Source organism: Arvicola amphibius, chromosome 2 (genome assembly GCF_903992535.2).
Source record: "Arvicola amphibius chromosome 2, mArvAmp1.2, whole genome shotgun sequence".
In the NCBI taxonomy this organism is placed as follows: domain Eukaryota; kingdom Metazoa; phylum Chordata; class Mammalia; order Rodentia; family Cricetidae; genus Arvicola; species Arvicola amphibius.
The window spans coordinates 131,348,862-131,376,681 of NC_052048.2; the positions used below are offsets into that span (position 1 = coordinate 131,348,862).

Consider the following 27,820-nt stretch of genomic DNA (forward strand, 5'->3'; position numbering starts at 1 on the left):
CTATTACCTCTGGCTTTACTGGCTTCCCAGTACCTCATTTTTTTCCCTCCCATCATTTTTTTTATTTAACTTTATTTCATGCGCATTGGTATAATGATGTCAGATTCTCTTGAATTGGAGCTACAGACAGCTGCAAGCTGCCATGTGGGTGCTGGGAATTGAATCCGGGTCCTCTGGAGGAGCAGTCAGTGCTCTTAACCACTGAGCCATCTCACCAGCCCCTCCCATCATTATTTTATTGGCTACTTTTGTCTTTCTCCCATTTTGTTTCAAGCAATCCATTTTTTTTTTTGTGGGCAAAATACATAATTTAATAGGATTTTTATTCCATCCTTAGCATTTATATGGACACTTAATTGATGCAGGTTTTTTTGTTGTTAATATTTGTGCAGAGAAGTTGGTACTTTACTTTTAGGGTTTTGTTTTGTTTTTGAGACTATTTTTTTTTTTTTTTTTTTTTTTTTTTTTTTTTTTTTTTTTTTTTTTTTTTTTTTTTTGGTTTTTCGAGACAGGGTTTCTCTGTAGCTTTGGAGCCTGCCCTGGAGCTAGCTCTTGTAGACCAGGCTGGCCTCGAACTCAGAGATACACCTGCCTCTGCCTCCAGAGTCCTGGGATTAAAGGTGTGCTGTCATTAAAAGCTTTGAGTTTCTTTATTATTTTCATACAGGTTCTCCTGTAACCCAGGCAAGCGCGGAGCTTGATAAGTAGCCAAGGATGACCCAGAGCTCCTGAGCCTCCCGCCTACACCTTCCAAGTGCCCTGCATAAGCCACCCTGCTCTCTCTTCAGTGTCACATTTTAAGGCACAAAACAAAGCCCAAGAAGAAACAGCAGCAGTGGCAACAGAGTGATTTATATCATGCTCCCCCAGTATCATCTTTTCAGAGATCTCACTGGAGGGTCATGACAACCTGCAAGCCTCATTCAAATCTACCCTCCTGCCCAGAATTTTCACCATTTTTATATGGAACTATCACCTTAAACGGGACAGTTTCTCTCCAACTAGCGCACATATCCAAACTGCACCATCTTCTGTTGGTGCATCTGAGTCAAAGCTTTGGTGTCATGTATGAACTCAACATTTAAATATTGAGCACACACAGTGTGCTAGGGACACAGGAAGGACAAATGGGGACCCAAACTATGCGAGGGATATTGGAGAACTTGAAAAAGTAGGTTCTGACCATGGGGTGGGTGGAAACACTGGAAAAGAAAGCATGGCTTTGGAGGCACAAGAAGGCTAAATGCTGAACCACTCTGGGGAAATGAAGAGACGCAGGAGAGACATTTTAGGACCCATTCAAGAGTTGTGGCGGGGACCAATTCAAGTGATTTCTGATAATTAAAGAATTTAGACTGAAGAGTCAAAATTAATTATGGGATTTGCTTGTTAACTTGAGGGTCTCTCTCTCTCTCTCTCTGTAGCCGAGGCTGGCCTGAAACCTGAAATATGTGATCTTGCCTTAACCCCTCAAGTGTTGGGGTTACTGGTATGAGCCATCATGCTGGGCTTTGTTTTTAAGGTAAAATTTATGTATATCTGTATTTTGCCTGCAGTCCCTGCACCACTTCTCACTAGCATGCCTGGCGCCAGAAGAGGGCGTCTGAGCTCCTGGAATTGAATTGCCATGTGGGTGCAGGAATTGAACCTGGCTAATATGGAACGCTAGCCAGTGGCTTAACTCTGTGCGGTCTCTTCAGCCCTCAGTTGTGTTTTCAATGAGTTGATTTCCCTATACGTCGGGGAAATTCTTTCTCTTACATCCCATCTATCAAAACTGCTAGATTGTCTTTGTGTCTCCATTGCCTGCACCCCAGTCCCAGTCCATCATGTTCGGGTTAAGAGCCTTCTAACCAATCACAGGACCCAGACTCTCCCTGTAGTGAACACTGCACACCGAATCAAACTAAAATCGCAAAAAAAAAAAAAAAGGCTGCACCAGTACAATGACGTCCGCATTACCCATCTTGATGTGTACGACCACGGCTAGATCTGTTCCTGCTAGACTTTCTCCCACGAGGCCAGCCGGCTTCCTCAGTAAGCCTCTCCAAGCTAGTTTACACTTTCCTCCGTCCTCCAGCCCTGCAAGCGAATTCCCTCCACCCGTGGCTCAGCGCCATCCGATTGTCTAAATCTACCACTGGCGAGCAGCAGCTTGTTCCCGCCTCTTTGCTCTCGTCTCAGCCAGCAGACTGCACCAAGCATTTCTACCCTGTATTAACTCGCATTATTTTTCACAGACCGAAGTCTCCGTTTCCCTTTGTCAGTTCAGGCCTCATGGAGCCTGGCTAAATACCGCGGGAGCGCAGAACAAACGCTCGTCAACTTTAATTGAACCGAATCCCGCGGGGTTTGTCGGAATCGGAGGGCGTGTGGAAGGAGAGACAGGACCGACAACACCGCGGGACACGACTGGAAGCACCGGGTCCCACACAAAAGAGATTTCAGGCAAAAACGAGAGCAGGGGAGGCAGGCAGGGTCAGCCAGGAGATGGCCGCACGTTCCCGCCGCTCCCTCGGGCCGCGGCCGTTGGTGGGCGTGGCGATCAGTCTCGCGGGAGCGGCGGTTGGGCGGGCCGTTGTCCCCGAGGGCGGGGCGAGTTGCTAAGGAAATGACCGCCCGCAGCGGCTCACCGTGCCAGCAGGGCGGGGTCTGGAGCAGCGCGTTTCCGCTTCCGCTCTCTCCCCGCTCCCGTCCCGTTACCGCCTCCTGGCCCGCCTCGCGCCTTTCGCCGGCACCTTGCGTCGGCTGCGCAGCCGGGCTTGCTCCCTGCCACGCGCGCCCCCGGGGCCCCGGCTCCGGCGCCGGCAAGGGTCGCGTCCCGCTCGCCTGCCCCACAGGCCGCCGGCCAGCCGCCGCCATGGGTGCCTACCTCTCCCAACCCAACACGGTGAAGTGCTCCGGGGACGGGGTTGGCGCCCCGCGCCTCCCGCTGCCCTACGGCTTCTCCGCCATGCAAGGCTGGCGCGTCTCCATGGAGGTGAGGCGACAGGGCCCCAGAGGCTGGCCGCTGCTCGGCGAGAGCCTGACAGAGAAAGGGAGCGGGGGAGGGGATGGGGCTCTCCTCGGGCGAGGGTCCCTGACGGGAGCCTGCGGCCACAGTGCGGGAGGCGGCGGCGAGCGCGGGATCCGGGCGGAGAGGGAGCAGCTTGAGCTTGGGGGACCGCGGCGCGATGGCCGGTGGCGCCGAGAGGCTGCCATGTGGGGAGAGGCACCTTCCGCCCACTGGCCGCGGGCTCTCGGTGCCTTCGCGCCATCCTCTGCTGCCAGCCCAGCCCTCCGGGCTCCCAGGCGGCGCGGGGTGTAGTTGTCAGAGCGGAGAGGAAGGGATCGCTGCTTGTTCGTTGATTTGCCGAATAGATGCGAATGACGGATTCGTTTTTATTCTTCAAATACGTGATGTGGCAGGCCTCTTGGGGCTAGAAACTTGATGGATAAAAGGAGCCCGGGCAGTTAATGTGTTTCCCATTCTTAACCCTTCCTTGCGTTAGCCTTGGACACCTCGTGTTAATTTGCCAGGCTCTGCTTGACCTTCGAGAATTGTCACTCATTTGTATTCTTTTCGAAACCTTTTACGACCTTTAGGAAAAGAATTGTGCCAGTCACTAGCCTTGCTTTTTTTTTTTAAATTATGCTTATAATTTTTTTCTCGATTTCTTTAAAACTTACTAAGTTGGCATTCGCCTGTGCTTATAATGTAGTTTACTTGGTTTTCAATCATTTCAGCAAATTGTTTTCGTCACAATCTGTAGATAACTTTTTTTCTTAAAGAAAAATCCACTTTAGATGAAAGGAAAAACATCTGTATTAACAGCGTTGAGCAAATGGACGTGAAACTGCAATGAACAGGGAAAACTGGTTGGTAGATGGGCGGTGGAAAGCTGGACAGTAAATGTCTTTGAGAAATTCGGTGAACTCTAGGTAGAGGGACTAGGTAAATGCTCTAATTATGTCTGGAATTGAGGTTTATCTCCTTAGGAGGTGGGCTTCAGGTAACAGCCAAATACTGTCTCCCTTGGGGATTTTTCTCAAATCCCTCACTCCTCCCTGTGGTTAACTCTGGAATAACAGTGTGAACTTAAATGATTTGTTTTCAGACTCCGAATTTATTCTCTCAGCAGCCTCTGATAATGGTCCTAGCATTATCTATACATCTAGATGAACAGTTTCAGCAAGGAGAGGGTCCTTTCCATCGGTCTCATCTGCCTTAGTGCCCACATTTAACAACTTGGAAATTGAGGCCTAAAAGGTTAGGACACTTACACCTAGAATCAAAGAATTGCTATATATTAAGTTGTTTGGGACAGTAGGTACTAATTTTATAGGTGTCAAACTAATTTCTCGGTGATACACAATAGAACTAACTGGATATAGTTAGAGACACCTGGGTATAGCTTCAGAAGACGAGCCTTAGGGATGGCACAGTGGCTAAGAGCACTTGCTGTTCTAGCAGGGGACCAATGTCAAGCAGCTCAGTCACCTGTTATCTCCTGCTCTAGAGAATCCAGTGCCCTCTTCTGGCCTCTGCTGCCGCCTTATTCTCATTGGTTCATTCATTTAAAGTGGGGGGGCGGAGTCATAGTGTTAGCCTGGGTTAGGTAGGTGATAGTGTTTTCTTTTAGTGACTGTCTCATCTCACAGACTTTTCAAGTTTCTCATTCCTCGATTTCTATTTCTGTGGGATGAAACATTTTTCCACTTTGTGGGGAACTTTCTAGTTTTTTTTTATTTTAATTTTTTTTAAATGAATTGAGTTGCTTGAGTGTTTTCAAACCCAGGGATTCTGTGTTTTTACTTGTCTGCTAAGTATTTCCTTTCTTTCTTTCTTTCTTTTTTTTTTTTTTTTTTTTTAGTTTCTGCACTGGTGATTAGAGAACTACTTCATTTTTGGTTTTGGGGCTGTTTCGTGTGAAGAATTTTGTTTGACTGTTTTTGCAATCATAATCTTCATTCTAAAAGGCAATCAACCTACTTGAGCATTAAAGCCTTCCTGCTATGCTATTCCTGAATTTACTCTTGTTTGAGTAGTTAAATATGCTAATCTTGGAGTACTGTTTCAGACCCTTTTCTGCTTCATAGATACTTTTCTTTCTAGGTTTGTTTCCTTCCTCAAGGTATCACATAGTATCTTTGCTATTGTAAGAAAAGAACTAAGATACTATGGTTTCTAGTTTCTTAATGAACCTTTTCAGAAAATAAGCTCTTGGCCTAGTAGTATACATAGCTCAGTGGTCCAGAAAGGTGGGGAAGGGTTGTAGTACATCTTTGTCCCTCCTTTCCTAAAGAACAGGCTTGATTCCACCTATTAATGAAGCCCATTTACATTGTTGGCTTGGTCCTAATGACTGAGTTCAGGTAAGGTTAATTAGTATACCTTACAGAGGTTGCTAAAATTCTGAGACATAGATTTTAGTCTTAGACCTGTTTTATTTTCTCTCTTGAAGCAAGGGTGAATGGTAGTCATCAAAAGCTGACATTTTATACTTTCTGCCTCTTTCCAACCCTCTTGCTTTGGAACTGGAATGGGGGGAGGTGTCAATACCATAGCAAAATGTTTCCTCCTTCATGGTTTGGAGGATCCTCCAACTGGTTGAGCTGAGGAGGGGGTGCTGAGAAATATAAACAATTGTGAGATTTTGGTGGCTGATGAGAAGTCCAGCCTAAAGGCTATGTACTGCTAAAAAGGAAAAGGAATTTTGAGACTCCTCTGAGAAAAACAAAAACAGTTTTCTATGGAGAATTAGGATTTACAAAATTCAATAACTTTTTTCCATTTTAAAAGGCTGTGTTAAGCCGGGCGGTGGTGGCGCACGCCTTTAATCCCAGCACTCGGGAGGCAGAGGCAGGCGGATCTCTGAGTTCGAGACCAGCCTGGTCTACAAGAGCTAGATCTAGGACAGGCTCTAGAAACTACAGGGAAACCCTGTCTCGAAAAACCAAAAAAAAAAAAAAAAAGGCTGTGTTAATGTCTTTTTTTATATTTATTTCTTGTGTGGGTGTGTGCATGTGCCATAGCACACATGAAGAGTTCGAAGGACAGCTCGTGGAAATTTCATCTCCACTTCTTGCGTGTGGGTCTTAGGGATTGAGCTCGGGTTGCCAGACTTGGTGGCAAGTACCTTTACCTACTGTCACCTTTGCAGCCTTTTGTGGGAGCTGAGGGGAAAAGACCGGGACTTACTATGTAGTTCTGTCAGTTCTGGAATTTGTGGGTTTCCTCCTGTCTCTGTCTCCTGAATATTAGGATTACAGGTATGCATTGCCATGTCCTATTTGGTATTGATATGTTTTGAGTTTAATTTTGAGTAGTAGTCATAAAAGATTAATCGAGGGTCTGAAGATATGATGAAGTAATAGATAAGAGCACTTGATGCTCTTCTAGAGGACTCTGATTTGATTCTCAGCACCCATGTGGTGACCTGTAGATACTTGTAACTCCAGTTCCAGGGGATCTAGAACCTTCTCCAGGCCTCCTGGGGCACCAGGTATACATGTGATATATAGATAAATATTCAGGCAAAATGCCCATGCACATAAAGTAAAAATATATTATAATTGGATGTTTCTGTCCTGCTTACCAGTTCCCAAATAAGAACTCAGAGGCTTAATATTACTTATAAATGCTTGACTTGTATAGCTTAGGCTTGTTACTAGCCAATTCTTACACTTAAATTAACCCATATTTCTATTTATGCTTTGCCACCTGGCTCATGGCTTGTTGCCTCATTTTATACATGTCCAGGTTTTTTGGTGGCTGCCTGGCATCTCTTGACTTCACCGTTTCTCCTAGAGTCCTCTGTGCCTGGATATTCTGCCTATACTTCCTGTCTATCAGCCTATCAATTTTTCATTAACCAATGAGAATAATACATATTCACAGTGATAATTACATATTCACAATAATACACAATCATAGGATTATTATACAGCATTTCTCCCTTTTTGTCTAATCAAAAAGAAAGGTATTTTTTCAACATACATAGTATATACACACACACACACACACACACACACACATATATATATATATATATATATATAAATCACACAGAATGATTATTAAATAAGAATTACAGTTACAATATCCAGTCCATTTGTATTTGAGAGAATTAGGGAAAATACCATTTATCTTATTTTTATGAGTCTAAAGTTTTATATATTATTTACTTTCTATTATAACTAAAGAAAACTCTTTAGTTTTCAACTCCGTCAGAGACCCCAGAAAGATGAAATGTTACCCTTACCCAAAGTTCTCTGCAACGTTGGGGTGTCCACCTCTGACCTACAGGCCTAGAATTATCTGACAGACTTTCCTGTGAAGCAGGGAATTCTGAAGGACTGACCACCTTTTCAAAGTTTGGCAGTTGCCTTTTTGTGTCCTGCTGGTCCAGTTTGGACAGTAACTGTGAGCAACTGAGGCAAGATCAGTTTCTTTGCCCACATGGCTAGATTTTGCCACAAAGAAAACAAGCCCCATATGGACTTTCTTAAATGCCCATAATCCTCTTTGAAGTAATTGGTGCTTCCAGAAGCAGATGTGTCTCACAGTCGAGAAAATTTTGACAAGTTCTTAAAACATTTTAAATGCCATATTCTGTAGGGCTTGGAAATGTTTGAAGATTGCCTATCTATCTGAAATATCCGATGACCTTGAAAATCTAACATGATTGTAAGTTTGCTATTGTAGATGATTATTAATCTGTATTTCTTAATTTTAACAGAGATTTGCCTGGCTCTGCCTCATGTGCTGGGATTAAAGGCATATTCTACCACTGCCCAGCATATTGTATTTTTAAATGAGCTGCATAAACATAATACCCTAAAAGAACGGGTGTATGTATATATATATATATATATATATATATACACACACACACAGAATATAGCAAAAATAACTTTAAATTTATATCAATAAACCAAAATCCATACTAATGTAAAATATGTGAGATTAACAGTTGTTTTTGGATTAAAGTAGATTCAGTAATCTACCCTTTTATCCTATCATTTCTATATCTCCCTTTTTTTTTTCTTTTTTCTTTTTTTGGTTTTTCGAGACAGGGTTTCTCTGCAGCTTTTTTTTTTAGAGCCTGTCCTGGAGCTAGCTCTTGTAGACCAGGCTGGCCTCGAACTCAGAGATCCGCCTGCCTCTGCCTCTCGAGTGCTGGGATTAAAGGCGTGCGCCACCACCGCCCGGCTTATATCTCCCTTTTTTAAAAACAAGATCCCTGAATCTAATCTCCTTTGGTTAGCTTTTTTCCAACCTCCCTAAATGATGACAAACATTCATAATTTATTTTTAGGAATGTGGGCTTAGTTCTCTTAACTACTTCTTTGGTTGGGGCCACTGGTTATCTTTGGGAAACCCTGAAAAAATTTAAGATTATGGTCAAGTCCTGGCTGGAGTATTCTGTGAGACTGGATGGTTTCAGCCAGCATCCTTGAAGCTGTTTCTGGATGTAGAATTCAGAGGAAACTGTAACAGGTACTTTGAGATATTGGATCTTCTGGGCCATTTGTTCCCATTGGAGATTTTTGAGGGGGGCGGTCTTCCTCAATGAAACCTGATTTTTTTCTTAACCCAGAGTGAATCCAGAGTCTCTCATTTCCTGTGGAAACAAAAGCATAACCTCTCCCCCAAAGTAACATTGAAGTCAAAACATATTTTGATTTTTTTTTTTTCAATACAGGGTTTCTCTGTGTAAACAGCCCTAGCTGTCCTGGAACTAGCTCTTGTAGACCAGGCTGGCCTTGCAGAGAGATCTGCCTGCCTCTGACTCCCAAGTGCTGGGAGTAAAGGCGGGCATGCACCCACCGCCAGCAGCTTCAGTTTTCTTAACGGAGAAAATATAAGATGGGGTATCATAAAGTGTGCCTTGGGGTTCTGTTTTAGAGAGGTAATGAATCTATGGTTAAGGAACATTTTATTACCTGATCCTCAAACGTGTTTTAAAACACCTTCTATTTACTGAACCAGCTCAAAATTCCTTTGTCTAGGGCAGTATTTTTCAACTTTCCTAATGTACCACCTTTTATTTAATATAGTTCCTCATGTTGCTGTGACCCATAACCATAAAATTATTTTCGTTGCTATTTCATAACTGTTATTTTGCTACTGCTGTGAATCATAAATATTTTTTGGAGATAGAAGTTTGTCAAAGGGGTCCTGACCTACAAGTTAAGAACCTGTCTGTGGTCTAGGACATAGTCAAACTTTTTTTTAAATTTATGTATTTTATGTATATGAATGCTCTGTTTGCAAGGCTTGCATGACAGAAGAGGGCACCAGATTTTATTATAGATGGTTGTCAGCCACCATGTGGTTGCTGGGAATTGAACTCAGGACCTCTGGCTCTGGAAGAGCAGTCAGTGCTCTTAACTAACTACTGAGTCATCTCTCCAGCCCCAAACTTTTTTTTTTTTTTTTTTTTTTTTTTTGAGGCAGAGTTTCTCTTTGTAGCCCTGGCTGTACTGTAATTTACTCTGTAGACCAGGCTGGCCATGAACTCAGATCCACCTACCTCTACCTCCAAAGTGCTGGGGTTAAAGTTGTGTGCCTAATTTTATCTTACATTAGTTTACATTGTCTCTGGTTTGCCTCTTCTGAACATTTTATGAGAATTGAATTGACCTTTTGAGTTAACAAGTTTTTATTTTATGTATATGAGTATTTTTCTCAAAAGCATGTTTGTATACTGTGTACATGCCTGGTTCCCATGGAGATAAGAAGAGAACATCTTCTGGAACGGGAGTTGCAGGTGTTTGTGGGCCACCATGTGGATGCTGAGAATTGTACTGGGGTCCTCTGTAAGAGCAGCAAGTGCTTTTAGTCACTGAGCCATCTTTCCAGCCCTAGAATTTGTCAGTTTTATTTGAAAATGGTACAATTGGCCTGGTGGTGGTGGCACACTTTTAATTCCAGCATTCCCCAGAGGCAGAGGCAGGAGGATCTCTGTGAGTTCAAGGCCAGCCTGGTCTACAAGAGCTAGTTCCAGGACAGGCTCCTGATGTGGGAGAGTCTTCTGTTTGTATTGATTTCATTCGTTAATAAAGAAACTGCCTTGGCCCATTTAATAGGCCAGCCCTTAGGTGGGTGGAGTAGACAGAACAGGAAGAAGGAAGGGAGGTAGATGGCTCAGACAGTCGCCATGCTTCTCCTCTCCGAAATGGACGCAGGTTAAGATCTCTCCTGGTAAGCGACCACCTCGTGGTGCTACACGGATTACTAAATATGGGTTAATTAGCCAATAAGAGGCTGAAACTAATGGGCCAGGCAGTGTTTAAAAGAATACAGTTTCCGTGTAATTATTTTGGGTAAAGCTAGCTGGGTGGCGGGACACAGCCCGCAGCTCCATCTACAGGCTCCAAAGCTACAGAGAAACCCTGTCTTGGAAATAAAAAGGGGGGTACAATTGAGCCCTGTCATCCTAGAGTACTGGTGGTGTTGGTCTCTGGCTCAGGGGAATCTGCAAGAGAAGAACGTGCCATTTACCAGGGGAAACAGAGAGGACAGTGAGAAGGTGGCTGGTAGTCACCTTTAACATCAAGCTGCTTTTACTAAGTATAATGTTTAAGTGTTTTTGTTACATTTCTTTATTCATTCATGTGTATATGTGTCTGCATGCCTGTGCCACAATGCCCATTTAGACATCAGAAGACAATTTGCAGGAAGTGGTTCTGTATTTCCATGATGTTGATTCCTGGGATCAAATTCAGATCATCAGGCTTGACTGAGTCATCTTGCTGGCCCAAAATTTTTTTAAGGCAGGGTTCCTCTGTAGGTTTAGAGCCTGTTCTGGAACTCTCTCTATATAGACCATGCTGGCCTGAAAGTCACAGAAATTCTCCTGCCTCTGCCTCCCAAGTGCTGGGATTATAGATAAATGTGCGCCACCACCACCTGGCCTAATTTTTTTAAGATTAAATTTTTAAGATTTTTAAAATTTTATTTTATGTGTATGAGTGTTTTGCATATGTGTTTGTATGTGCACCATGTGTCTATCTGGTTCCCATAGAAGTCAGAAGAGAGGCTTGGATACTCTGGAACTGAAGGTGCAGATAGTTGTGAGCTGCCACATTGGTGCTGGAAACCTAATCCAGGTCTTCTGGAGGAACAGCAAATGCTTTTAACCAGTAAACTGTTTACTCCAACCCCCATTTGTAGTTTTAAATGTCATTAAATGTATTGTGACTCAGTCCTTCATTTTTAATAGCTCAATATTTCTCTGTAATTTTGTTTCTTTGCTGATAGACGATTAGATTTGCACATTTGCTTATTGTGAATAATGGTGCTGTGCACGTGGGTACACAACTTTCTGTGTGGACATATATCTTGGGAGTATACCTAAGAATGGAATTGATATGAGTGATACTAGGAAATGTGGATATACCCCTTGTCTGTATCTAGTCATGCTAAAATCCTTGAAATCATTAAAGTCTTGTGTGCTAATGAACTGAGTGATAACTCGTACGCCCTGTGTATCTTTAAGATGAGGGATTGTCACAAGAAAAACAGGTGTAGTAGTAGATGGTTGGGGCTTTCAGCACTCATCCTTAACTTCTGGGGATGGCAGAGGGGCTGGTTAATGCCAATGGCCAATGATTTGATTAATCAGTGCCTGTGTAATAGCAAAAGAGGCAGGGAACTTACAGTATGTGTGGAGATCACCAGAGGGCATGAAAGCTGAGCCTCACATTCAGTCTGTTGAGAGGGTTTGATGATGCCCAGCCCTGTGTTCACTAAATGTTTCCCTGAATTCTGTGATTTGCACTAGCAAATTGATTGAACCTAGGGAAGGAGGTGCCGGAACTTCCTGTCTACTGCTTTAGGATTACTTATTTGATGTGTGAGGAAAAGCCTTGAGGTTACAGAGTGTTTGGTATTGTGAGAATACTACCACTGAGGTATAGTTCATCCCTTATAGCTAAGCTCTTACCAGGGTAAGGAGGTTCTCTTTCCTAGTTTGGTTGAATTTTTCTGTCATGAATGGATTTTAAGTTTTGTTAAATCTTTTTTTAAAATTTTTGTTTTATTTATGTCTGCATATGCTTGCATGTGTGCCTTGGTGCCCACAGGATCCAGAAAGGGGGTATAGAATCGTTTGGAGGTAGAATACCAGGTATTTGTGAGCTCTTTAATGTGGGTTCTAGGATTCGAACTCTGGTCCTAATAGGGCAGTAAGTGTTCTTAATGACTGAGTCATCTCTCCAGCCCTGTCAACTGCTCAATTGAATTTTTTTTTTTTTTTTTTTTTTTTTTTTTTTTTTTTTTTTTTTTTTTTTTGCTGGTGGGAGTGGGAGGTATTGAGATAGGATTTCTCTGTGTTTTCTTGGATGTCTTAGAACTCATTCTGTAGATCAAGGCTGGTCTTTAACTTAAGAGATCTCTCCTGCTTCTGCCTCCGAGTGCTGGAATTAAAGTTGTGAGCTGCCACCACCCAGCTTGTTCTCTCACCTGGAGGTTTCTTATCCTGCCTGGTCCTGTAGCCCTTTTTTAAATAACCACTCAGAGGCTAATATTAATTATATACTGTTTGACCTTTTAGCTCATGCTTATTACTAACTAGCTCTTACAACTTAAATTAACCCATAATTCTTATCTGTGTTTAGCCACATGGCTTGGTACCTTTTCTCAGTAAGGCATTCTCATCTTACTATCTGTATCTAGCTGGTGACTGTCTCTCTGCCTTTCCTCTTCCCAGAATTCTTGTCGTCTGGTCGCCCTGCCTATACTCCCTGCCTGGCTGCTGGCCAATCAGCATTTTATTAAACCAAATCTTTACAGTGTACAAGAGCACTATCCCACAGCATTTTCTTTATTTCTTCTTCCTCCTCTTCTTCCTTTTTAATCTATTAAAATAACCATGTGGCTTTGTAATTGTTCTATACAATTAATGTTTGATGTACTACATTAATTAATTTTGAATGTTAAGTCTAGTTTATATTCAGGGAATGAATTGCTTTGGTCATTGAGTATAAGCCTTTTAAGTTGCTGGATTTGGTTGACTACCATTTTGTGGAGGTTTTTTTGTTTGTTTTTTTGGAGACAGGGTCTCTCTACAGAGCCCTGGCTGTCCTGGAATTCACTTTGTATACCAGGCTGTTCTTGAACTCAGAGATCAGCCTGCCTTAGCCTCCCTAGTGCTAGGGTTAAAGGTATGTGTCTCAACCTTGTTAATGATAAGTTATCTACCTGTAGTTTCTTTGAGATATATTTGTTTAGTTTTAGTATAAGGGTAATAGGACCTCGTAGAATTAGTTGGAGGTATTTCCTCTTAATCTGTGTTTTGGAAATTTGGGAAGAATTGGTACAGGTGTCTCTTGGAATCAACAAAGACCTTTGTATTCAGGATGTCCTGTTGAGATTCTCAAGTCCTTTATATAAAATGAGGAGATGTGGTGTTACATGCCTTTAGTCCCAGCATTCTGGAGACAGAGGCAGTCAGATCTCAGGTCAGCCTTGTTTATATAGTGAGTTCCAGGCTAGACAAGGCTACATAGTAAGACCCTGTCTCAAAAAACAAATTAATAATAATAATAATAGTGTTATTTACATATAATTCAACTGTGCCATCTCATAAAATTTAAATTGTCTCTAGGTTACTATGTTGCCCAATTGGACCAATTATCTTAATATTTCTATTTGGTAGAGTTCATCTGTGAAGTCATCTTAGTTTGGACTTTTGTTGTAGGAAGTTGTGTTCTTCGTTTTCAGATCTTTCTGAGACTGTCCTCACTATTTAACCCAAGTTGACTTCTAACTCACAGCAGTCCTCATGCCTCTCGTGCCTCCCAATACTGGGCTTAAAATAGGTGTATGGTGTCGGGCCAGGTTGGCCTTTAATCCCAACACTTGGAAGGCAGAGGCAGGCAGATCTCTGTGAGTTCAAGGCCAACATGGTCTACAAGAGCTACTTCCTGAACAACTAGATAGGACTATTACACAGAGAAACCTGTCTCAAAAAACCCCCAAAAAACAAATTAACTAAAAATAATAGGTGTATGGCACTACTTCTGGCTAAGTGGGTTCTTTCTTCCTTTCTTTCTTTCTTTCTTTCTTTCTTTCTTTCTTTCTTTCTTTCTTTTTTGTTTTTGGTTTTTCAAGACAGGGTTTCTCTGAGTAGTCCTGGCTGTCTTGGAACTCAGTTTGTAGACCAGGCTGGCCTCAAACTCAGAGATCCACCTGCCTCTGCCTCCCAGGTGCACACCATTGCCAGGTTCTGGCTACGTGTTTTAATTGTGTACAGTCTAAAGCTAAATGTGATAGTGTTTGTTTGTAATCCTAGCACTTGAGAAGTTGAGGCAGGAATTCAAGAATTATCCATGCGACACAAAACCCTATTTCAGAAGGAAAAGAACAATGCATTTTGTAGTATTCAATATATTCACACTTGTGTAATTAGTTTTCAGAACTCTTCATTCTGGAAAGCTGGAAGTCTGTAATCAGTTCTCAGTCCCTGGTACACTCTTTTATGCTCTGAATGACTTTTTTAAAAAATTTTAAATGGTAGGGAAATTGAGACATTGTCCCATTATGTAGCCCTAGTTGACTTAGAATTATCTACTTGTATCAGGCTCTCCTTGTACTTGCCATTATCTTTGTGCCTCTTCCTCCCAAGTATTAGGATGAAAGGTATGTACCACCGTGCCTGGTTTAAGTTTTATTTTTCATCAACTACAAATAAAAATAAATATATAAAATAAAAATGCATATAGTGTGTCTGCGCGTGTTTGTACAGTATCTCCCTACTCAATGTGGTGGTATGCATGTGTTTGAATAGCTGCCAGAAAACTGGCATCAGATGGTTTCCTGTGTCTCCTTGAATCTCCTTGCCATCTTATTTTTTGAAACATCGCTCACTGAACCCTGAGGTCATCCATTTGACTAGACTGTCTGGCAGGCCAATAAGCTTCAGGGATCTACCTATCTCTGTCTCTCATCCCCATACACCCAGGGCTGGGATCACAGAGAGATTGCTGCCCAGTTGTTTTGTTTTCTGAGACAGGTTCTCACTTATGTAGCCCCTGTGCTGACTGGCTTTTATGTGAGTACTGAGAATCAGTTGCATGGTAACATTTTACCAACTGAGCCATCTTTCCAGGCTGAATGCACCTAATTTTTAAAGTAATATATATATTAGGGCTGTTTGGCTTATTTGTTTATTATTAAATGTATTTGCTGTTTCTTATGTGTGTGTATGGAGAGCCATGCACAGGCCACAGTGTACATAATGAAGGTCAGAGGATAACTTGTGTCTGTTCTCTCCTTCTATGTGGGACCCATAAACCCAATATCAGGTTATCAGGCTTGGTGGCAAGCACCTTTACCTACTGAGCCAGCCATCTTAGTGGCCTGTGGTGCAAATTTCTAATTGGCCTTAATATAAACCAGACGTCAGATATTAAGGGGTGAAAACTAAAAGATCAAAGAAGCAGATCAGCCAGCTACTAGTCTCTACGAAATCTTCAAGCCAAATGGGGTATCCGTCTCTACAAATCCTCAAACCAAATTCCTTGAGCTCCTTTCTCTTCCCACCTTATATCCTCTCTCTGCCTAGCCATATCCTTTCCTGTCTCCATCTCTCTAGTGCTGGGATTAAAGGCATGTGACTCCCAAATTAAAGGTGTGAGCCATCACTGCCTGACTCTGTTTCTCTTTTAAGATGAGTCAGTCTTGTGAGCCCAGGGTGGTCTTGAACTCACAGAGATCTATCTGCCTCAGACTCCCAAGTGCTGGGATTAAAGATGTGTTTCACCACTGCCTGGCCTCTATGGCTTACTAGAGGCTCGCTCCACACTCTGATCCTCAGACAAGCTTTATTTGTTACAGCGCAAACAAAATACCAAGCCCTTTTGTTTGGTTATTTGCCATGGGGTCCAGTGTAGTGTAGGCTGCTCTCAAACTCACTGTATAGTTGAAGATGTTTTTTCTTTCTTTCTTTCTTTCTTTCTTTCTTTCTTTCTTTCTTTCTTTCTTTCTTTCTTTCTTTCTCTTTCTTTTTTTTTTTTTTTTTTTCCTTCCTTCCTTCCTTCCTTCCTTCCTTCCTTCCTTCCTTCCTTCCTTCCTTCCTTCCTTCCTTCCTTCCTTCCTGTTTCCTTCCTTCCTCTGTTTCTCTGTATGTCAACTCTAGCTGTCCTGAAACTTGCTTTGTAGATCAGGCTGACCTTGAACTCGTAGAGATCTGCCTGCCTCTGTCTCCTGAGTACAGGGAATAAAGGCACGTGCCACCACCACCACCTTATTATTTTTATTGGAGACTTCTCTGTTCTTTTTTTTTTTTTTTTTTTGGTTTTTCGAGACAGGGTTTCTCTGTAGCTTTAGAGCCTGTTCTGTTCTTATTTATAGGAGTATTGAAGTGGAATAGACAGCCTCAAGAACAATCAGTTGAAAGTATAGAAGTATAGTTCTTCGCTAAATTCAAGAGAACCTGGAACAGTGACAACATGGTTTGTACTTGTCAGTTCTTCAAAGTACTAGAGAATGAAGCCTGCAAGTTTGGATTGCTCATACATAGCTTGCTGTAAATGAAATGTTGATAGAGAAGGATTTGAGATGAGGACTTAAATAAGAAATGTTAGTCTAGGAAGAGAAGAACTAGAAGTAAAGGAAAGTTTAGATAAGTAGGGAGAAACTCTGAGGAAGAATATTGAAGATGAAAGGAAAAATAATGTGAGAGGTTAGCCTTTCAGCTAAGAGTGAGAGAGTAGCACCAGAGAACTGGGACAGTGTGGGAAAGACTTGAGACTAGCTGTGTACACAGAATACACACACTCACAAATGCTGAATCAAAGTCGTGGCCATAGTCAACATGATCTCATAAATTTTGTGACCAACAGTACTTAGTGTTTCTGATTCAGGACTGACTAAAGAAAGCAGTTGGCAGTTATACAAGGTTGGGTGAGTTTTTCTAGATTGCTAAGAGATAGTGTCGAAATACTTGGCTGTGGCTCAGAAAAGGACAAAAAAGCCAAGGGTAAAGATTCTGAGTAAGGATGTAAGTGAAATTAAAGTTCTTAGAGAAGGTGGAATAATTCCAAATAATAACGTAAATCTCTATTCTCACTGAAAGTGAAAAAGTAATGTAGAGTCGTTCTAGGAACAAGACCTGGATATGAGATGAATCTATCGTGGGCATTTCCCTTTAAGAAAAAGGATAGGCAAGAAAAGTGTGAACCAAGTGCCAAATTTCAGAGCAGAATATCTATATAGCAAATGGCATTTTACAATTTTGTAAAATTGATGACTGTCCTATGATAAAATGATTAAACCATTACTGTTATTCCATATTATAAAAGAGGATAAAATTGACACAAGGAAGTTCCCAGAAGATGATTTAGTACAGTCCCACCCTTTCCTCTGTATCAGCCAATCCCACCAACCGCATATCAAAAATATTTGGAAAAGGCTAACTAAAGTGACTCATCCCGTTATCCCAGCACTTTCGGGGATGAGACAGGAAAACCATGAGTTTGAGGATAGCCATGTAATGGGGACCCTATCTCAAAAACAGAACAAAGCTGGCCTGGCATGGTAGTGCACACCTTTAATCTCAGCACTTGGGGGGGGGGGGGGGCAGAAACAAGTTGTTGAATTTGAAGACAGCCAGGACTATATAGAAAGACACTGTCTTGAAAAACCAACCAACCAAGAAAACAAGAACAAAAACCATAGCAAAACAAAAATCTGGGAGAGGGGGAATGTAGCTATGTTGAATATGTATTAATCCCCCAATTGAACCCAAATATTTACTTCTTGATGTTGTTCTTTAAAGAATACAGCATAACAAGTATTTTTATAATATTTACATTGAATTAAATAATGTGAGTAATCTAGAAGTGATTTAAAGTGTACAGGTAGGGCCAGGAATGGTGGTGAATGAATGCCTTTGATCCAGCACTTAGGATCTGCAGAGGATATGCAGAGGCAGACAGATCTGCATAGTAAGTTCAGGCCAGCCATGGCTGCATAGTGAGGACCCTGTCTCATAAAGAAACAAACAAAAAAAAATTCAAGTATATAGGAGGATCTGTGTAGATGATTGCAGTGGATGCTGTGCCATTTTGTGAAAGGGACTGGAGCATACGTAGATTTAGTATTGAAGTGTTCTAGAAGCAGTATGCCATACATACCAAAAAATGGCCCTCTGTGGTAGAATGGTACCCAAGGTCTTGGTTTGTCGTTATTTAGATTGGGAAAAAAAGATTATTATTCTGTAGAAAATTAAGTGTATGTTGAAAAACAAAAAATATTATTCATCCCCTGCTTTTAAGTTTAATATATTATCTTCCAGGCACTAAATAAACCTTTAACGTTTTTATTAATTTAATATATTGTGAAGTTATTTCTCTAACACACATGAATCATTTTTTGTGTACATAAACATACTTTTAATACTATTTGTTTTGATTGAGAGAAGGTTTTACTGTGTAACATAAGCTGATCTCAAAGTAATGATCCTCCTGCCTCAGTCTCCTTAGTGATGTAATTACAGCTGTAAACCAGATGCTTGACTTGGTACTTAACCATTTCTTTCCTCACCCCCTCCCCGCCCGCCCGAGGTATCTCTGTAGCTTTTTGGGGCCTGTCCTGGACCTTGCTCTATAGACCAGGCTGGCCTCGAACTCAGGGAGATCCACCTGTCTCTGTTCCCCAAGTGCTGGGATTGAAGGAGTGCTCCACCACTGCCCTGCGGTACTTATCGTTTCTAATAACCATTTATCTTTTTTTTTGTTTTTTTGTTTGTTTGTTTGTTTGTTTGTTTTTTGAGACAGGGTTTCCCTGTAGTTTCTAGAGCCTGTCCTGGAACTAGCTCTTGTAGACCAGGCTGGCCTCAAACTCAGAGATCCACCTGCCTCTGCCTCCAGAGTGCTGGGGTTAAAGGCGTGCGCCACCACCGCCCGGCAACTATTTATCTTCTATTGGAGAAGTTAGTTACATTTACAATCATTAGTAGCAGTTTGGGTGGTTTATAGTTTCTTTCGTATTTTAGGTAGGGTCTCACTGTGTAAACCAGGCAGGTCTTGATCTGCGGGCCTCTACCCCAAGTGCTGGGATTAAAGGTGTATGCCAACAAACCCAGTTTTTTTTTTTAAGAATATTTTTTATTGATATTTATTGAGCTCTACATTTTTCTCAGCTCCCCCCCCTCCGACTCTCTGCTCCCCGCTTCAGTCCTCCCCCAAGGTCTCCATGCTCCCAGTTTACTCAGGAGATCTTGTCTTTTTCTACTTTCTACTTCCCATGTAGATTAGATCTATGTATGTCTCTCTTAGGGTTCTCATTGTCTAAGTTCTCTGGGATTGTGATTTATAGGCTGGCTTTCTCTGCTTTGTGTTTAAAAAAAACACCTATGACCATATCTTTTTTTTTTTGGGAGTTCACCTTCTTAGGGGGTAGAGGGGAGGGGAGGGAAGGGGGAGGAGGAAGGGGGAGGAGGAGGGGAGGGAGGGGAGAAGAGGAGGGAAGGAGATGGAAATTTTTAAATATAAAAAAAATAAACCATGAGAAAAAAAAACACCTATGAGTGAGCACATATGATATTTGTCTTTCTGTGTCTGGGTTACCTCACTCAAAATAATGTTTTCTAGCTCCATCCATTTTCCTGCAAAATTCAAGATGTCGTTTGTTATTTTTTTCTGCTGTGTAGTACTCCATTGTGTAAATGTATCACATTTTCTTTATGTATTCTTCAGTTGAGGGGCATTTAAGTTGTTTCCAGGTTCTGGCAATGACAAACAATGCTGCTATGAACATAGTTGAGCACATGTCCTTTTGGCACAATTGAGCATACTTTGGATATATACCCAAAAGTGGTATTACTGGATCTTGAGGAAAGTTGTTTCCTAATTTTCTGAGATATCACCACACTGACATCCAAAGGGGTTGTACCAGCTTGCATTCCCACCAGCAATGCAGAAGTGTTCCCTTTTCCCCACAGCCTCTCCAGCATAAGTTGTCATCAGTGTTTTTGATCTTGGCCACTCTTTCAGGTGTAAGATGGAATCTTAGAGTTGTTTTGATTTGCATTTCTCTGATGACTAAGGATGTTGAACATTTCCTTAAGTATCTTTCAGCCATTTTAGATTCCTCTGTTGAGAGTTCTCTGTTTAGGTCTGTACTCCATTTTTTCTTATTGGATTATGTGATCTTTTGGTGTTCAATTTCTTGAGTTCTTTGTATATTTTGGAGATCAGACCTCTGTCTGATGTGGGGTTAGTGAAGATCTTTTCCCATTCTGTAGGCTGTCGTTTTGTCTTGTTTACTGTGTCCTTTGCTTTACAGAAGCTTTTCAGTTTCAGGAGGTCCCATTTATTAATTGTTTCTCTCAGTGTCTGTGCTACTGGGGCTATATTTAGGAAGTGTTCTCCTGTGCCAATGCGTTCAAGTGTATTTCCCACTTTCTCTTCTATCAGGTTCAGTGTAACTGGCTTTATGTTGAGCCACTTGGACTTAAGTTTTCTGCAAGGCAATAGATATGGATCTATTTGCAATCTTCTACACATTGACATCCAGTCAAATGCCAGCACCATTTGTTATAGATGTTTTCCTTTTTCCATTTTATCATTTTGACTTTGTCAAAAACTAGGTGTTCATATGTGCATGGATTAATGTCAGAGGCTTCACTTCAATTGCATTGGTCCACCTGTATGTTTTTGTACCAATACCAAGCTGTTTTTATTACTATAGCTCTATAGTAGAGCTTGAAGTCAGGGATGGTGATACCTCCAGAAGGTCCTTTATTGTACAGGATTACTTTAGCTATTACGGGTTTTTTTGTTTTTCCATGTGACATTGAGTAATGTTTTTTCAAGGTCTGTGAAGAATTATGTTGGGATTTTGATGGGGATTGCACTGAATCTGTAGATTGTTTGGTACGATTGCCATTTTTGTTATGTTGACCCTACCTGTCCAAGAACATGGGAGATCTATTTTCTGATGTCTTCTTCAATTTCTTTCTTAAGAGACTTAAAGTTTTTGTCATACAGGTCTTTTACTTGTTTGGTTAGAGTTACCCCAAGATATTTTATATTTGTGGCTATTGTGAAGGGTAATGTTCCTCTGATTTTTTTTTTCTTGGTCTGTCTGTAATTTGTGTATAGGAGGCTGTAACTTTATTGTTTTAATCTCATGTATTGTTTAGTTTGGAGGGAGGGTATTCCCAAGCCGTGATAACGTGTGGTCAGAAGACATCTTCTGGGCATTGGTTATTTTCCTTCTACCATGCCTGTTGGTCCTGGTGCTCAAACTCAAGTATATAGGCTTGGCAGCAAGCATGTTTACTCTTTGAGCCATCACATGGACCCAAAGTAACTGTAAAGAGCCTATAGTCCGATTCTATAGCTTGGAAGGGTCAGGTCTACATTTACTAAACATCCAGTAACCAAATATTCTTCTCTGGATCATGATCTAGAGAAAATGCTATATTGCAGAGGTGTTGGTCTGAGTCTTCTTTTCTTTGTTTGTTTTTTGTTTTGTGTTTGTGTTTGTTTTGTTTTTCAAGACAGGGTTTCTCTGTGGCTTTGAAGCCTCTCCTGGAACTAGCTCTTGTAGACCAGGCTGGCTTCGAACTCACCAAGACCCACCTTCCTCTGCCTCCCAAGTGCTGGGATTAAAGGCGTGCACCACCGTCTGGCGAATCTGCTTTTCTTATTCCTTTTTGTCCCCTTCTTTGCCTTCCTCTCCTGTATTTTTATCAACCCATCTTCCTTTCTCATTTCTAGTCCATGTTTGCCCAACCAGAGAAGGATTGTGCTGTGACGATATGAAAATATCTCGTGGCCTGAAACACGGGGAGAATAGCTTTAAACTTGAGACATGCTGATTATGTTCTTTCTTCTTCTAGGATGCTCACAACTGTATTCCCGAGCTGGACAACGAGACAGCCATGTTTTCTGTCTACGATGGACATGGAGGTAACTTTAGCAGATCTTACTGGTAACCCTAGCCTTTAACAGGCAAGAGAAGGGATGCTTTTGTTCTTTTACTTTCCAGGATTGAACGAAATATACTAGGTAAGGAAAGCTCGAGGGATATGTTAATATACTCCTCAGAGAAATGATATTGAAATCTGTTTTCCGGGTCAGACTTTCTCATTGTTCTACAGCTAGGTCTCAGGTATGTTAAGGTGTTTATCACCTGTGTCCTTGCATGTGGGCAGTGTTGTTTTGTTAATAAAACTTTTCTTTTAGGTGAGGAAGTTGCCTTGTACTGTGCCAAATATCTTCCTGATATTATCAAAGATCAGAAGGCCTACAAGGAAGGCAAGCTACAGAAGGTCTGTCTTTCTACACTGTTAATTTTCCACCTTAATTCTTGGAGGGTTCTCCCTCATTTTCTAACCTTTGGCTTCTCTTTGCTCTCTAGCTATTGTTTATCTATTGCATTTTTTCCTCAGAGTCCTATGTTCAAAACAAGCTTCTTCCCAGTTGGATATTTTCAGAATTCCCTTATCCTCGGGTCTCTAAACGATTTTCTCTATTTGTGTGTATCTTAGTGGGGTTGATCACTCCTGAATTTGCATCCCAACTGTGAGTGTGAATGTGTATATTAGGCAGTTCATTTGTACCCACTACTTTTGTCTTATACTACCTTACTTAAATTTAGGCTTTAGAAGATGCCTTCTTGGCTATTGATGCCAAATTGACCACAGAGGAAGTCATTAAGGAACTGGCACAGATTGCAGGGAGACCCACAGAAGATGAGGATGATAAAGAAAAAGTAGCAGATGAAGATGATGGTGAGTGTGGCATCCTGTTAGAAAGAAACAGTTCATTATTCATTCTAATAAAGGATGTCTTCCTAAGGACCAGGGGAATTTTCACATTAGAACCCTATATGGTGTTCTATATTATATGTTGTTATAGCAAAGAGAATCAATCTTTGTCTAGTGCATAGCTCTAAGCATTTTTGCATATATCATGTTTTGTTACTTTGTGGTTTTCCTGGTTCCTATATATATATGTTATATATACACCTATGTTATATATTATATATGTTTTTTTTTTTTCAAGGCTGGGGCAGTTATTAGCCTTGATAGTGAGATATTACAACGTAATCCTTCTAAACTAAAGAATGGGCTATCTGGGTCCTCAGTGTAAAGGTTTCAAGTTAATAAAATACAAATGAGAGGTACAATAGGGAAATATAACTGGTGTTCCTCGGACTGAGAAAGACCAGAAGAGGACTATTGAGGAGACAGGAGGCTTGATTAGTGAGTGGAGCCTCATAAGTGGGAGGTAGTCGGGAAGTGCACCGTCACCTCACAGGAGGTGTTGAACTAGTTAAAGGCACTGGTAGCCTGTGAGGAGTCTGGGCGGGGGCGCTGATTTAGCCTCTTCCCTGCAGTGGACAATGAGGAGGCTGCGCTGCTGCATGAAGAGGCTACCATGACTATTGAAGAGTTGCTGACACGATACGGGCAGAACTGTCAGAAGGGACCTCCCCACGCCAAATCTGGAACTGGGACAGGCGATGAACCAGGGCCTCAGGGCCTCAATGGGGAGGCCGGACCTGAGGACCCATCTAGGGAAACTCCTTCCCAGGAAAATGGCCCCACAGCCAAAGGTCACACAGGCCTTTCCTCTAACTCAGAACATGAGACTGAGGCAGGCCAAATTGGTGAGCCTGGTACTGCTACTGGTGAGGCTGGACCCTCCTGCTCTTCAGCCTCTGACAAGCTGCCTCGAGTTGCTAAGTCCAAGTTCTTTGAGGACAGTGAGGATGAATCAGATGAGGCGGAGGAGGAAGAGGATGACAGTGAGGTAAGGGCCTATGGGGCAGGCGGACAGCGAAGCTGCAGTGAGGGCTGTGTAGTACCTTCCCTAGCCTCAACTCTTGTCAAGTTTGTACTGTATTTTGCATGAATGTGTGTTTCCATGCTTGTCTGGTTGAGGTCAGAGGTTATATAACTTGTGTGAGACAGTTCTCTACTTCTTTCATGTAAGTCCTGGGGTTCAGTATCAGCTTATCAGGCTTGCCAGCCAGCACCTAATTTACCCTCTGCATTTCCCAAGACTCGCTGAATTCTTTTTTTTTTTTTTTTTTTGGTTTTTTCAAGACAGGGTCTCCCTGTAGTTTCTAGAGCCTGTCCTGGAACTAGCTCTTGTAGCCCAGGCTGGCCTCGAAATCAGAGATCCACCTGCCTCTGCCTCCCGAGTGCTGGGATTAAAGGTGTGCGCCACCACCGCCCGGCTGACTCACTGAATTCTAAGCTGCATTGTCTTGTACCATTAACCCCCTTTTCTTTTGTTGATTTAATATTCAGAAGAATAAATTAAGATTTAAAAATGAACATTTATTTAATTTTGTGTTGTATGCTTGTGTGTACCTGAGTGCCAGGGCATGCTCGTGGAGGTTAGAGGACAACTTGAGAGGGTTAGCTTTCTCCTCCTACCAAGGGAGTTCTGAAGACTGAGCCTAGGTCACTAGGCTTTACCCAGAGCCAGCTTGCTGGCAATAAAGTGATTTACTTCTGGCCTTTCAGGATCTGTCTCCTAGAGAGGAAGGCAGTTTTTTATTAGTTTAGGTATTTAGGTGTCTCCTTTTCCCAACAATTTATTCTCTGGAAGGTATTCTGACTGGCTGCTTTGATCTTCCCCAGGGCTTGTTTTGCTGATGACATCTGTGCCCAGTTCAGAATGTCAATTTATTTTTTTTAATTTTTATTTATTTGTTGGTTTGTTTTATGTATACAATATTCTGTCTGTGTGTATGCCTGCAGGCCAGAAGAGGGCACCAGACCCCATTGCAGATGGTTGTGAGCCACCATGTGGTTGCTGGGAATTGAACTCAGGACCTTTGGAAGAGTAGGCAATGCTCTTAACCTCTGAACCATCTCTCTAGCCCCTCAGAATGTCAATTTATCATGCTTATCCTAGTCTCTCTGCTGCCCCAGATTTTCATGACAACATTGGTTATATCTTTTGACAGTTGGTAGGATTTCTATTTTGAGTCTATGTTGAGGAAGGGGGGCAGAGAGGGGGTATCTCAGTATCCCAGTCTCAGTATCTTGGAATCTTCCTGGTAGGAATGCAGTGAGGAAGAGGATGGCTACAGCAGTGAGGAGGCAGAGAACGAGGAAGATGAGGATGATACTGAGGAGGCTGAAGAGGATGATGAAGAGGAGGAGGAGGAGGAAGAAGAGATGATGGTACCTGGAATGGAAGGCAAAGAAGAGGTGTGTGGAGGTGGGAACTGGTGATTTTGGAAAGAACAAGAAACAAGTGTAAATCTCCTGATTTGATTTTAAAAAGTATATCCCCTTGCTATTTTAGTCTTGTTTTTGTTTTGTTTTGTTGTTTGGTGTTTTGTTTTGTTTTTCTAGTGTTTCTCTGTAACTTTGGAGCCTGCCCTGCAACTCACTCTTTAGACCAGGCTGGCCTCGAACTCCCAGAGATTCACCTGCCTCTGCCTTCTGAGTGTTGGGATTAAAGACTTGCACCACCACCCCCGGCAATATTTTAGTCTTTAATTCAGGAGTATTAATTCTACAATGGGAATTACAAGGGAAATCTGGATAGAACTGCCTTTAAGATGGCAAACGAGGAAACATGCTGTCTCTGGACAGCTCTTTAGTACAGATGACTGATGAGGGGTGTGCGCGTGTCTAGACACTCCCACAAGGCTCCCTTTCTTCCTCTTAAGCCTGGCTCTGACAGTGGCACAACAGCAGTGGTGGCTCTGATACGGGGGAAGCAGTTGATTGTGGCCAATGCAGGAGACTCTCGCTGTGTGGTGTCGGAAGCTGGCAAAGCTTTAGATATGTCTTACGACCATAAACCAGAGGATGAAGTGGAGCTAGCACGCATCAAGAATGCTGGTGGCAAGGTCACGATGGATGGGCGCGTAAATGGAGGCCTCAACCTCTCCAGGGCCATTGGTAAGGACTAAGAAGCTATAAGGAAATCTTGGGGTCTCGCCCTCTGTCCCAGATTACCTAATGTTCTAAGCCCTGTGCCGTTCAGAATAATCGAAAACATTTTTGTGAAATAGTGAAGTTAAAGTTTTCACTGTCCTGGATGTTTAAAAAAAAAAAGGCAGATGAGGTCTTTGTTCTGATAGCAGGTCTAAAACTAGAAAAGCTAGAACTTAGTTCTTTATTCCACTAAGTCATGGACCTGCCTCTAATATACGTCTGAGAAGCATTCAAACTGCTGACCATTCTTACCTTTCAGGAGACCATTTCTACAAGAGGAACAAAAACTTGCCACCTGAGGAACAGATGATTTCTGCCCTTCCTGACATCAAGGTGCTGACTCTCACTGATGACCATGAATTCATGGTCATTGCTTGCGATGGCATCTGGTGAGCACTGGTGAATACCCTTAAATGCCCTTCTGCAGCCTTACTTTAAGGCTTGGAGCTACAGTAGGGGGGCAGTAGCTTCAAGGTCAGCTTCTCAGTGAATTAAAGTCACCAAGCCTAAAGCAGAGCTGAGGAACATTTCTTCAGGTGTTGACATTGGCGTGCATCAGTACTGCTGCCTACATGACTCTTTGCTCTGCCTTGGTGGGACTAAGGATTCTGTTATTTTTTGATCCCAGGAATGTGATGAGCAGCCAGGAGGTTGTAGACTTTATTCAATCAAAGATCAGCCAACGTGATGAAAATGGGGAACTTCGGTTATTGTCATCCATTGTGGAAGAGGTGAGTCTGAAGTTGGAGGAGGGTATGTAATCTACACAGCCACAACTTTTTTTTAAAGATTTTATTATGTATACAGTATTCTGCCTGCAGGCCAGAAGAGGGCACCAGATCTCATTACAGATGGTTGTGGGCCACCATGCGGTTGCTGGGAATTGAATTCAGAACCTCTGGGAGAGCAGCCAGTGCTCTTAACCACTGAGCCACCTCTCCAACCCCACAGCCACAACTTTTTTTCTCTCAGCTTGAGCTGAGACTTAAGGCTGAGAGTGGAATTAATCACCCACAGACACTAGAAGACCTTGATTAAAAAGTTGCATCTTTTGTCGTGTCCCTGATGTAGCCTTAGGGATCAGAAGTTCATAAGTGTCAGTTTCATAATACCTACTGCCCATTCCTTCCCTTTTGTAACCCTGTGTCAGCAAGGCCAGGCCTTTCTGTGGTGCTCTAGGTTCCCAGGAAGGGGTTCAAGCCTTGTGCTAAACTGCCTTAACTTTTTTGTAGCTGCTGGATCAGTGCCTGGCGCCAGACACTTCTGGGGACGGTACAGGGTGTGACAACATGACATGCATCATCATTTGCTTCAAGCCCCGAAATACAGTAGAGCTCCAGCCCGACAGTGGCAAGAGGAAACTCGGGGAGGCGCTCTCCGCGGAGGGGGCTGAAGAGAATGGCAACAGTGACAAGAAGAAGGCCAAGCGGGACTAGCAGTTGTCCTGACCCTGCCCACCAGGACTATTCTCTGAGCCCTTGGACCCAAGACTGAGTTTTGTCTTTTTCTTTTAGCCTTAGCAGTGGTTATGAGGTGTGCAGGGGGAGCTGGGTGGCTTTCCTCAGCCCATTCCAAAGAGGGCTCTCCCTCCACGCGGCAGCCTGGGAGCCTCTGCTGTCCTCTCCAGCCTCATCTTTACTCGGGCTCATCGACGGTCGGTTCTGTGCCTGTGCTCTGTTGTGTTGGAGGGAAGGACTAGTAGTTCTGATTTTTACTCTGTGAACACTTTATTTAAGGACATTCTTTTTTATTGGCGGCTCTGTGACCCCTAGCCGCTTGCACCCGCTCTCTGTTGTACACTTTCGAGCAACACTTTTTCAGACTAAAGGCCAAACAAAACCTAATCGTGCCCATAGTGTCCTTTTTTACTCTCCTACCTTGGCCCCAAACTGGGTCACACGGGGGAGCAC

The 27,820-nt window shown here is 42.4% G+C and overlaps 1 protein-coding gene across 1 annotated transcript; it reads left to right on the top strand.

Annotated features, from left to right (window-relative positions):
- The first annotated feature begins 2,696 nt into the window (after positions 1-2,696).
- Positions 2,697-27,754, top strand: Ppm1g (protein phosphatase, Mg2+/Mn2+ dependent 1G). The gene is made up of 10 exons (XM_038319007.1): positions 2,697-2,980; positions 21,840-21,909; positions 22,186-22,271; positions 22,601-22,733; positions 23,342-23,757; positions 25,023-25,172; positions 25,640-25,874; positions 26,170-26,299; positions 26,539-26,641; positions 27,143-27,754. The coding sequence occupies exons 1-10, from the start codon at positions 2,861-2,863 to the stop codon at positions 27,344-27,346; spliced, it is 1,647 nt and encodes a 548-aa protein (XP_038174935.1). The 5' UTR covers positions 2,697-2,860; the 3' UTR covers positions 27,347-27,754.
- The last annotated feature ends 66 nt before the right edge of the window (positions 27,755-27,820 follow it).

Excerpts from the sequence above, each read along its gene's own strand:
- Ppm1g (XM_038319007.1), top strand. The coding sequence starts at position 2,861 with ATGGGTGCCTACCTCTCCCAACCCAACACGGTGAAGTGCTCCGGGGAC. Across the intron at positions 2,981-21,839 it reads GCTGGCGCGTCTCCATGGAG|GATGCTCACAACTGTATTCC; the intron begins GTGAGGCGACAG and ends TTCTTCTTCTAG. Across the intron at positions 26,300-26,538 it reads ATTGCTTGCGATGGCATCTG|GAATGTGATGAGCAGCCAGG; the intron begins GTGAGCACTGGT and ends TTTTGATCCCAG.